At 32.7% G+C, this 12,777-nt stretch overlaps 1 protein-coding gene across 1 annotated transcript in view; it reads left to right on the top strand.

Moving 5' to 3' along the window:
- LOC136033637 (CD109 antigen-like) overlaps positions 1-12,777 on the top strand; it is a 205,519-nt gene that overhangs the window by 175,476 nt on the left and 17,266 nt on the right. Inside the window, exons 18-19 of the mRNA XM_065714447.1 lie at positions 3,390-3,684; positions 7,885-8,071. Of these exons, the coding sequence (XP_065570519.1) occupies positions 3,390-3,684; positions 7,885-8,071 (482 nt within the window). The remainder of the gene's footprint in view (positions 1-3,389; positions 3,685-7,884; positions 8,072-12,777) is intronic.

The raw sequence follows: 12,777 nt of genomic DNA, 5'->3' as shown, positions 1-12,777 counted from the left end.
ATCTAGGCCCCCTCCCACGCTCATTTTTTTCCCAAAGTCAACAGATCAAAATTTTGAGCTGGCCATTTTGTTTAGCATAGTCGAAAATCATAATAACTATGTTTTTGGGGACGACTTACTCCCCCACAGTCCTTGGGGGAGGGGTTGCAAGTTACAAACTTCAACCAGTCTTTACATATAATAATGGTTATTGGAAAGTGTACAGACGTTTTCAGGGGGATTTTTTTGGTTTTGGGGGTAGGGTTGAGGGAGGGGGCTATGTGGAAGGATCTTTCCTTGGAGAAATATGCCATGGGGGAAAAAAATTCAATGAAAAGGGCGCAGGACGAATCTGGTCACGTTAGAAAAAAACGTCAAATTAAGAGCTTAATATACAATGCTGGGTGTTCGGAGCCTCTCTATTATGGAGTATAACTTGAAAATAACACAGCTATACGAGCGATAAAACATATACCACAACCATAACTACTGCTAAGAGATAACACAACTATAAAGCGAAAACAGGTGAAAACTAACGGGAAAATAAACGAACTAAGGGGTGGAAGGGGCCCAGAGAAAAACTATAATCCTTTTTCAATTTTGAGCCTAACTTCCGCAAAGGAGTAATAATGTCAGAAGCCCCGAAATACCGAATTATTTTCTTTTCAAACAGTTCGTGGTAAGGAACTGTAGTAAGGGGCGACCCGGCTCAATAGTAAACGAAACTCTAAAAAACGGAATTTTGATGCTAAAAGATACATCAAAAGATTCGAATTTTTACGCTGATTCTAAATATTAAGTTTTAATTAATTTAGTCTTTGTCATCAAAAGTTACGAGCCTGAGAAAATTTGCCCTATTTGGGAAAAAAGGGGGAAACATCCATTAAAAGTTATAGAATCTTAACGAAAATCACACTATCGCATTCGGTATATCAGAGAACTCTATAGCAAAAATTTCAAGCTCCTAACTAAAAAATGTGGAATTTTGTATTTTTTGCCAGAAGACAAATCACGGGTGCGTGTTTATTTATTTGTTTGTTTTTTTTTTTTGTTTTTTTTTCCCAGGGGTCATCTTATCGACCAAGTGGTCCTAGGATGTCGCGAGAGGGCTCATTCTAACGGAAATGAAAAGTTCTAGTGCCCTTTTTAAGTGACCAAAAAATTGGAGGGCAAATAGGCCCCCTCCCATGCTGATTTTTTTCCAAAAGTCAACAGATTAAAATTTTAAGATGGCCATTTTGTTCAGCATAGTCGAAAACCATAATAACTATGTCTTTGCGAATGACTTACTCCCCCACAATCCCTGAGGGAGGGGCTGCAAGTTACAAACTTTGACCAGTGTTTACATATAGTAATGGTTATTGGGAAGTGTACAGACGTTTTCATGGGGATTTTTTGGTTTGGGGGGTGGGGTTGATGGGAGAGGGCTTTGTGGGAGGATCTTTCCTTTGAGGAATATGTCACGGGGGAAGAAAAATTCAATGAAAAGGGCGCAGGATTTTCTAGCATTACTATAAAAAAAACAATGAAAAAATAAACATGAAAACGTTTTTTCAAATGAAAGTAAGGAATAGCATTGAAATTTAAAACGAACAGAGATTATTACGCATATGAGGGGTTCTAAACATACTTTAGCATAAAGAGCGAGGTATTTAGGAGGAGATAGATACCTCGCTCTTGATGCTAAAATATTTTTAGTGATTTCAACTATTTATTCTACGGCCTTTTTGATTCAGGGGTCATTCTTAAAGAATTGGGACAAAACTTACGATTTAGTGTAAAGAGCGAGGTATTAACGAGGGTACAAACCCCCTCGTACACATAATAAAAATATAAGAATATAAAAGTTTGTTACGTAAGTTAATTCTTAAGTTACGTATATTTTTTACTAATAAAAACGTTCGTTGAATATTAAAAGTTCTAGTAGCCTTTTTAAGTAACCGAAAAATTGGAGGGCAGGAAGGCCTCCTTCCCCACCCCTTATTTCTCAAAATCGTCTGATCAAAACTAAGAGAAAGCCATTTAGCCAAAAAAAAATTAATATACTAATTTCATTTCAATAATTTATGTGCGGAGAGCCAAAATCAAACATGCATTAATTCAAAAACGTTCAGAAATTAAATAAAAAAAACTAGTTTTTTTAACTGAAAGTAAGGAGCGACATTAAAACTTAAAACGAACAGAAATTACTCCGTATATGAAATGGGTTGTCCCCTCCGCAGTCCCACGCTCTTTACGCTAAAGTTTTTCATTGTTTTAAAAAGTAGAATTGTGGCAAAGAGTCAAACTTTAGCGTAAAGAGCGAGGGACTGCGGAGGGGACAACCCATTTCATATACGGAGTAATTTCTGTTCGTTTTAAGTTTTAATGTCGCTCCTTACTTTCAGTTAAAAAAACTAGTTTTTTTTATTTAATTTCTTCAAGACGTGCAAGAGGACTCTTATTTTTATCATTTTACAAAGTTTAATTCTGACTGAAAATGAAGGGTGTGTCCCAGACGCCAGATATCATTAGCTACGATTAATTACGAAGACCACTCCTCGGCTACTATTTTCAAGTAAATTAAAGTGTAGGTGGCATTTATTTTTTTTGTAAATGCTTGGACAGTTTTTTTTTAATTACTGGTGCCACTGAAAGAAGAGGAGGTGGGATTTTAAAAAGCATTTGATTAATCATTTCCATTAACTACGGTCAGATATCATTAACTATGATTAATTACGAAGACTGCGAAGACTTCGGCTGTTATTTCCAAGTAAATTCAAGTGTACGTGACATCAAATAGTTTTTTGTTTGAATTATTGGTGCCACTGAGAGGAGAGGTGGGATTTAACAAAAAAAAAAAATGCGAATAATCATTAATTAATTCGTACTTATAATTAATTATTCGTGTTACCTTCATGATAAATTGACTGACAACTAAAATTCAATCACTTATATGTTTCATGCTCTTATTTATGGTCTGTAATAGTAGAACCTGAGCAATCAAATAAAGAAGGCCATAACAAGATTTAAGCCCTCCCCCCGGAGGGCTTAATTTAAGGCCACAGGTGACCTGGTGCTACAGTCAGTTGTTGTTAGTGGTAGTAGTAGAAGAAGTAGTAATGAGTGAAGTATTCTAGGAGCTTTAGTAACAAGAATTCCTGGAAAAAATTTGGAATATGAAGATGCTTATATTCCCTATATGCAAAAAACTTAAATTTGAATTTCTGGCCGTGTTTCATATTATGTCAAAAAATCAGCCTCTCCCCCTTCCTGTAAAATTTTCCATCAAAAATGTTTCCCGTCGAAAACCCCCTTGAACCAGAAGTGACTTTGTGAATGGGTTTTCCAGAAGGTCGTTAAGTGAAATAATTCACCACCCACCCTACTTCTTCGTGCAAGTATGATATTGATCATAATAATTTTTGCAGGGGAACCTCCGCACCAAGTGTATGGCTCACCTCCTTCTGTGCTAAAGTTCTCACTGATGCTAACTTCAACGAATGGGAAAACTACCTTTTCATTGACCCAGATATTATGGTAAAAGCTGTATCATATCTTGTTAAGCACCAAACACCGGATGGTGCATTCTATGAGCCATGGCTGGTAGCTGACAGGAAATCGACTATATCCAGTAATTGGAGAGATGATAGTGTTAGATTTAGAAACGTTTCATTAACTGCTCACGTATTAATTTCCTTGGTAACCGTGAAAGATTTGCCTGGAGTAAGTATTTTTAGAGCTTCATTTATTTCTAGTAACTATGAAGATGAGGAAGTTTTGGACACTTAACCCCAAATCCAATATTCTTTGAATGTACTAATTAAATGTCAAAATTGTATTAACTTCTGGAATATTAATAATAATTTGGAATGTCAACGTTCTACGGCGTAATTAGTATACGGATAAATCAGTTTTTTTTTCCAATATTACTAAAAGCATTTGACCTGCTCCGAATTTAATTAATTAAGTTCAAGGTTATACATAAGATTTTTAAATAAGAATATTGTTTTATTTGCTATAAACTCTTATCAGAAGGAATCAAGGGACATGTTCATATTATACAGCTGTGCTCCTGATCTGTCTTATTGATTGGTAACTAGTACTTCTACAATGTAGTTTATAAAATATGAGTTCTGTTTTTTTTTTCTTTTTTTTAGTTTAACACTAATTTAATAATTTTTTTATTTAATATTGATCAGGGCTTAATTTAATCTTTTATCAGAAGTAATCCATGGACATAGCCTATGTAATGTTATACAGCTGTGCTCCTGATTTGTCTTAGTGATTGGTAAAAGTACTTGTACACATTTAGTTTATCATATATGAGTTCTGTTTTTTTTTCTTTTTTTTTCTTTTTTTTAACATACTAAAAAAGAATTTATAATTTTGTTTAATTAATATAAACCGAGTTAAAATCAATTTGAATTAAAATCGAATAGTTGTGGGCATCAAGTCATGGCTAATTATAGAAAAAGCCAAGACAGATAGTCACATTTAGTTTATCATATATGAGTTCTGTTTTTTTTCTGTTTTTTTAGTTTAACACAAATGTTTTAGTTTAACTCTGTTTTTTTGGTTATCCATGGATATTCACATATTATACAGCTGTGCTCCTGATTTGTCTTAGTGATTGGTAATAGTACCTCTACAATTTAGTTTATAAAATATGAGTTCTGTTTTTTTTTTTTTTTTTTTTTTTTTTTTTTTTTTTTTTTTTTTTTTTAACACTAATTTGATAATTTTTGTTATTTAATATAAATCAGGGCTTAATTTAATCTTTTGTCAGAAGGAATCCATGGACATTCCCATATTATAAAGCTGTGCTCCTGGTTTGTCTTAATGATTGGTAATAGTGCTTGTACAAATTTAGCTAATCTTATATGAGTTCTATTTTTTTTTCTTTTTTTTTCAGTTTAACACAAATTTAATAATTTGTGTCAATTAATAGCCTATGTAATATTATACAGCTATGCTCCTGATTTGTCTTAGTAATTGGTAAAAGTACTGAGTTCTGTTTTTTTTTTTTTTTTTTTTTAGTTTAACGCAAATTTAATAATTTTTGTTAAGTAATATAAATCAAGGCTTAATTTAATCTTGAATCAGATTTAGTTTATAACATACAAGTTCCTTTTTTGCTTTTTCTTTTTTAGTATAAATACAAGTTTAATAATTTTTGTTAATTAATATAAATCGAGGCTTAATTTAATCTTTTATTAGAAGGAATCCATGAACACAGCCTACGTAATATCCTACAGCTGGGCTCCTGACTTGTCTATGGTTGGTCGTAGTACTTGTACAAATTTATTTTTATGAGTTTTTTTTTGTAGCGGTTTCTGTTTTTTACTATGTTTTATTTTATTTTCTAGTATTCACTATTTTTTTAAATCTTGTTTTTCTCCTCTTTTCACCTTTGATGAAGCCCCCCGCATCTGATGCCAAGATGTTTTGACTGTTAATTGTGTGTTTTTTAAACACTTCTCAAAAACAGGAAAAAGTTTGTTTTTTTTTTAAATTTCACTGTCCTAACTATAAGTTTTATCTTTTATTATATTTCCTTTTCCTCTTGCTTTATAAATGCGAAGGCAATGTAGTTTAAGAAAGCAATTGTTTTCAAACTACAAACGTGAATGACATGCTGATTAAAACTAGAAAAATTTAAAACATCCACAATTTTAAGAGAGAGACAGATCTATTAGCGAAACATACCTGCATCAAGAATGAATGGTATCGACGAAAAGTTGGGCCCAATATGATTAGACAACGCAGAGTGGGGCTTAAATTAATTAATTTAATTATGTTTAGTTCATTTAAACTTGTTAATTTAACTTATTTATGTAATTGTTAATTATAATAATTTCTTTGATTTATAGATTTACCTAAAATTGACCTGAATCTTCCTAAATCTATTAATCCTACCAAAAATTTGTGAAAATTGGCAGATTTTTCTGTATAATTCTTTTTTATTGATAGTAAAGTAGTTAGGGCTAGGAGTAAGTAGTTAGTATGTTGAACTATTTTTTGTTTGAATTTAGGCAATTTTACCTATTATATCCTTTAAAAAAAAGATATTTTATGTTCGTCCATATAAACAGTAACACCAGAAGAGGGTACAACCGAATTAAAATATTTATTTCGCTGGGTAACGCTGGATGATTGGAGCCTTCACTTCTACCATGTTTTAGCAGTAGCTGCAGCCTAGTAAAGAGCGAAACGTTTTCCATTATAACAGGAAATTAAAAATAAACTTATTAGACAAATTTAAAATATATTTCACACTGAATTATTATTATTATTTTTTCTAAGGCCGTCTTGTTTTATTTTGCTATGTGTACTTTCATCTGTATTTTTTTACTCAATACTATTGCGCTGAGGACGGTTGAGTGGAGGTACTAAACGAAATGTTTGCATATTTCTGGCTGTTTTTTTTTTTTTTTACTTTTTTCGCTTTTTTTTCACTGCCTGGAATTGTCCACGTTTTTTCTTTAATACAATTTTTCATTCGTTTTGTCAGTGACGCTCCTGGAGAAGTGGTTCACTCCTACTGGAGAAATTGTTTACTTCTAAAGTTTGGACGTAAGATATGCTACCACATTATGTTACAACAAAGAAAAGAAACATGGAGATCACTTAGAATTGCCTACTTTAATGCAATATTATTCTAAATTCTATTAAATTCAGTTATTGGTAATAGACACAAAAAAAGCAAGAGACAAAAAGAGAAGCGATGAAGAAGACGAATTAATCAGAAAAGAAATGTTAAGCACTAATTATAAAAGTGAAACAGCTTAGGAAATATCGGTACTAAAAGCTGGGTAAATAATTAATTCTGGTGAATTATTTTTGACTCGTAGAAATTTAGTGTATGTTCCTTTAGTAGGGAGAGGGGGGGGCTCTCTAAGTTGGGTAATGAATAGGTTATACTTACAACTGAAATAATGTTAGTTTCTAATTAAATTCAGAATAAATTTTAGATTAACGAATTAGTAATTAAACATTAATCAGTTTATTACTATTTAATAACTCATGAATAAGTTTATAACTAATGAGTAAAAAGGCTGCCCCTCTCCTAGATCATGGAAATGATAGTAGTAATTATTTCTGTTGCAATTACCATTTCTTATTATTTTCCATTGTTATTATTTTATCATTCAAAGATATTCTTGTTTCTTTTGTAAAATAATTATCTATTTCTATTTGAATAATTATTTCTATTTGGACAATTAATAATTAATTATTTAATTACTATAATTAATTATTTCATTAATACTACTCTAATTGTTTCTCCTCAAACGACACTACTAATTATTTTACTTCTTTTGGTTTTTAAATCTATAATTGAAGATTTTTCTAAGACAAACTAATAGAAAATCTCTAATATGACATTGCTATTTATGGGACCCGCTATGTTATTTTTATTTTATAATTGTATCTAAATTGTTTAATTTATATGTTCTCCAAAGACCTAGTTATTGGTTATTATGACTATGCTGAACGAAATGGCTATCTCAAAATTTTGATTCGGTGACTTTGACTTTGGGTAAAACATGAGCGGGGAGGGGCCTAGTTGCCCTCTAATTTTTGGTCACTTAGAAAAGGCACAAGAACTTTTAATTTCCGTTTGAATGAGCCCTCCCGCGAAATTATAGGACCACTGGGTTGGTACGATCACCCCTGAAAAAAAAACAACAACAACAAATAAACACGCATCCGTGATCTGGCAAAAAATACAAAATTCTCCATTTTTGCGGATAGGAGCTTGAAACATCTACAACGGGGTTCTCTGATACACTGAATCTGATGGTATGACTTTGATTAAGACTCTATGACTTTTAGGGGAGTGTTGCCCCCTAACGTTCTTTCTACAATAGCTTGCCTAGAATAGATGTAGTTCAGCATATTATAATTTTGCATTTCTTTTTACAGGAGCTTGGACCTAGAATAGCCGGAGCCAAGAGTAAAGCCATAATGTGGTTAGACAGGAATCTTGACCTGCTACAGGAAAATGGTGACCCCTACGAAATAGCCATTGTCTCTTACGCACTGCTTGTAGCCAAAGCCACATCCGCCGAACGTGCGTTTAGTATTCTTGCCAGCCGTGCAAGAAAAGAAGGTAAGCTGACTAAGTTGTTAAGTACCTAAGTTGTTTTGTGCTTAAATTGTTTTGTAGTTCAGTTGTTTTCTACTTAATTTGTTTGGTACTTAAATTGTTTTTTAAGCTGTTTTCTACTTAAGTTTTTTGTTAAGTTGTTTTGAACTTAATTTGCTTTTTGCTTAAGACTGTGGATTCTAGTAACAGTCCTTCTGCATCAGGATTATTATAAGATAGATAGATGCTATTATAGATATTATAGATGCTTAAGATATTAAGATGCTATTAAGATGTTTAAGATATTAAGATGCTTAAGATATTATAGATGCTTATTATAAGATAGATAGATGCTGTGTTAACTAAAATAGCAAACGTTTGTACACTGACGTAAACAACTGTCAAATCAGTCCTATAGCACTCACAAGCAAATCTACAAAATAAACTACATCAAATATTTCCTAAAGTGTTATCATTGATAGGCAGAGTAAATAAGGGACAAATGGTTTACGATGTTGATCAGTACTAGAAGCTTTATGAATCATTAATTACTTTTAACTACATTTGTTTAATTACATTAAATTAATTATCTACTAAATTATACTACCTAAAGTGTGATCATTGAAATGCGGAGGAAGACAAGGGATTCGCGATATTTAGTTGTATTAGAAGCTGGGAAAATAATTAGGGAACTGGGAACTGTTCCCTTAATAATTAGGGAACTGGGAACTGGGAAATAATTAGCTGTTGACATTTTTTTTTAATTTCTCGAACTCCTGTGTTTGGTCCTTTAGTAGAAGGGATCTCAAGTTTGCGTAAGAAACCACTGGCAATAAACCAGGATTGTATTTTGTTTATAATTGAAGTAATATTAAGTTCTTTTTGAATTGAGACTAAATTTTAAATTAACTGTTTCTCACTTGTTCGTAAATAAAATTTTGAATGTGTTTTTTCTACGAAATAAAATTTTGTATAAGTTGTTTTATTATATACATTAATTTCAAGGAAAGGAATTTTTTTCTTATAAGTTTGTTTAATGATGTACCGTGTCAAGCACCAATTTATGCTAGTTGCTACAGGTCATTGAAGACGATCTATGAGCTGACCAGAGAATTAAGGTCCCAGGTTCGATCCCTGATAAGGTTTTGGCATTATAATTTCGTTGTAATTATTCTTTTTCCTTTTTATTTTGTAACAGAGACTTTTTGACAAGTATCATGGTTGGAGCATTATATTTACATACAGTGTTTTTATTCAGTTCAGCAACACCCTCACCATTCCCTGGAACTTTTTCAAATATCCCGGGCAATGGCAACAGTTGAGGTCATAGCAGCAGGAGTAATACGAGGAGTATTAGGGACGTATTAGTGGTAGCAGTAGCAGTTGAGGCAATTCGCGCTCTAATACAATACAATTTTTATATTTTCAGGTATTTTTCTAGTCGGAAGTAAAAAGTTAATATTTCAGACACCATAAATATTTTTGCAGTTTGCAGATAAATAAAATTATTCTATTTAAAATTTTCAGAAATTGTTCTAGTTTCATTTGACAGATGAGACTTTTTGTTAGAACCCTAAAAGAATTACTGCATTTTACATAACTGTATCTACATGCTTTTTATAACGGTAAAAATCATATTTTGTTTTTCGTATGCAGGAAGTTTTTATTAAATAACTTCGCGAAATCCAAATCTCCCTCCATTGAAAATTCCCTTCCCCACGAGACATGGAAAGGTTTTCCCACGTAACTTAAATTAGCGATATTTGTGGAACTAATTTTGTAAGGCATAGTAACAGAACAGCCAAAGAGGTCGAAACTATTTTTATGAAAATGAAAGTCACAAGTTGAGCAATTCTCAAATGACAGAAATAACTAAAAGAAAAGATCTTTAAAAATATACCTAATAATTTATGTTCGTTTTAAGTTTGATGTTATTCCTTACTTTCAGTCGGGAAAAATTGAAAATTTTTATTTTATAACAAACACAAGCCGAAAACATATGATATCTTTGGTTTATTATCACATAAACATCATAGTTATGAAGCTATTTAACATAAAATTAAATGCTAAGATTGGCCAGAAAATAACACAAACAAATTATTGCCTATGTCGGCCATTATTAAAAAAAACTTGAACTTTACCGTAAAGAGCGAGGTATTGACGAGGGGATGAACCCCCAAATTTGCGTAATGATTTGTGTTCGTTTGAAGTTTTAATGCTACTTCTTACTTCCAGTTGAAAAAAACTTTTTTTTATTTAATTTCTGATTGTTTTTAAATAATGCTGGGAAATCCAGCACCCCCTTCATGGAAATTCTCTTCCAACATGAAAAATTCCTCCGTGAAAAATCCTCCCACGTAACCAAATCCCCCGACCCCGCACCAGAAAAAATCCCCCCTGAAAACGCCTGTATACTTGCCATTAATCCATACTGTATGTAAACAATTGGCAAAGTTCATAACTTGCAGCATTTCCCCCGGCTACTGTGGGGGATTAAGTCGTCCTCAAAGACCTAGTTATCGGATATTTTGACTATGCTGAACGAAATGGCTATCTCAAAATTTTGATTCGGTGACTTTGGGTAAAACATGAGCGGGGAGGGGCCTAGTTGCCCTCTAATTTTTGGTCACTTAAAAAAGGCACAATAACTTTTAATTTCCGTTCGAATGAACCCTCTCGCGAAATTCTAGGACCACTGGGTCGATACGATCACCCCTGGAAAAACAAAACAACAAATAAACACGCATCCGTGATCTTCCAAAAAATACAAAATTCTTCAATTTTTCAGATAGGAGCTTGAAACATCTACAACGGCGTTCTCTGATACACTGAATCTGATGGCATGATTTTGATTAAGATTCTATGACTTTTAGGGGGTGCTTCCCCCTAACGTTCAGAAAATAACATCCGTCTTATAATTATTACTGGTCGACAAGTTTGTTTGTATTTTTTTTTTTAATCTGAACTGTGAATCTATCCGTTTTGTTGGTTTTTTCTATTTTTCTATTTTTCCAATTTTTTTTCTTCATTATTACTCTATTGCATTTTATTCATCCTGAATTCAGTTATGTAGTCAAAATATTTTTATCGGGCGTGGTTTTTCTACTAAAGCTACTTTCAAGATTTGATTTTAGCATTTTCATTGACGTGTCGTAGGAACCTTTACCTCATGTGTAGCACTTTAACCTGTGTTGTATTTAAGGATCGTTTTTGTAATATCATAATGAAGCACCGTAAAGCATAACTGAGCGGGCTCAGTTATGATTGGACACGATCAAACCCCTTAATCTGGTTTCTGTTCAATCTGAAAATCGGTGTTATCTCAATTCGTGGAAAAACTCAACATATTTAAAACGTTTCTAAAACAAAAATAACTGTATTTGTTACATGATTGTTATGAAATTAAATGTTTATCTCAAGGTCGTACCCAGAGAGGAGGGTGGTACCGGGGTTAGCCCCCCCCCCATGTTTCTTTGACTAGTAAATTGTAAAAATTCAGGTAAAATACTAGATCATCTCAGAAACTAAAGAATTTTGATCCGAGTCGTAAATTGGTAATAAACTCTCGACAAAACGTTTCTCGACAAAATTTATTTCTTTATCCCCCTAAGAACAAAGTTCCTGGGTATAGCCCTGGTCACAAATAGAGAAAAATTCATGATTAAAGGCTGCTCTTGCGACTAACAACTTCGTTCCTCGTTAGAAATATCTTGAAAACTTTGAAAACCGCATAAAAAATTTTCTATTGTTCAAACCCCCTAAGCCTCCCCGGTGCGGCCTTGGTCGTGAAATTTTATGTTGTGTATATGTTTGGTTGTTTACGTTTAACTTGGCAGGTGTAGCTATTAAATTACAAAACTAAGAATATTTTCAACTCGTCTTTTCAATTTAGTTTATTATTATTTATTTTCTATTTTTATAGTTTATTATTGTGTATTGTTATTTTTACTTTTAGGCTTAGCTTTTGATGTTCTTTTATGTTACAATTTATAATCAATTAATTACAAGTAATTCAGCTTCTGAAAAACGTACGTATTAAAAGCAACTTATAGATAGCTGGCGTTAGTTTCTTACTTTACTTTAAGCTCTGTTTTCATCAAAGGCCAATTGACAATGAAATTTTATCAATGCCTTAATCCAGCCAGCTCAAAAATATGGTATTACCTGATGCTAGCGATCAGATTTACTATTCGCAATGAATGCTGAAATCAGATAATACCGTTATTGCTACATGTATTTGTCTTTGTCTCAGATCTCATATAGTCCTTGTTTCTCTTGCCCTACAAGAAATTGATTCGACTCTCTTTAGTTATTGCTTCTACTACTGATAAACAATGCCTTCGTAATTACCCTTTTTTCTGTAAATAGACATTTTATAATGAATGACTGGTCTTAGGACTGGCTATTTCCTTTCGTATTGGAAATGTTTATTTGGCAATTATTAAACGTTGCTTTTCTTTACCGTTTTTGTTGCTGATACGCAACGTCCTCATAATTTGCCTTTTCTCTGTAAATAAACGCATCGAAGGGGATTTGACACCTTAAACGTATCGAAGGGGATTTTGACACCTTTGAGTCTCTGTGTCGGCTGACCGTCTCAAAGACAAAGGGCGCATTAACGAATTTTCCCAGCATAGTAGCCACTATCGAGGGCTATTGATAATCTGCGGTTTGGCTATGAAACAGGATTGACAATACAATGAAATTTTACCCTTCCCTCTCTCTTTATC

Source organism: Artemia franciscana, chromosome 12, assembly GCF_032884065.1.
Source record: "Artemia franciscana chromosome 12, ASM3288406v1, whole genome shotgun sequence".
In the NCBI taxonomy this organism is placed as follows: domain Eukaryota; kingdom Metazoa; phylum Arthropoda; class Branchiopoda; order Anostraca; family Artemiidae; genus Artemia; species Artemia franciscana.
This window is presented reverse-complemented; position numbering and strand designations above follow the sequence as displayed.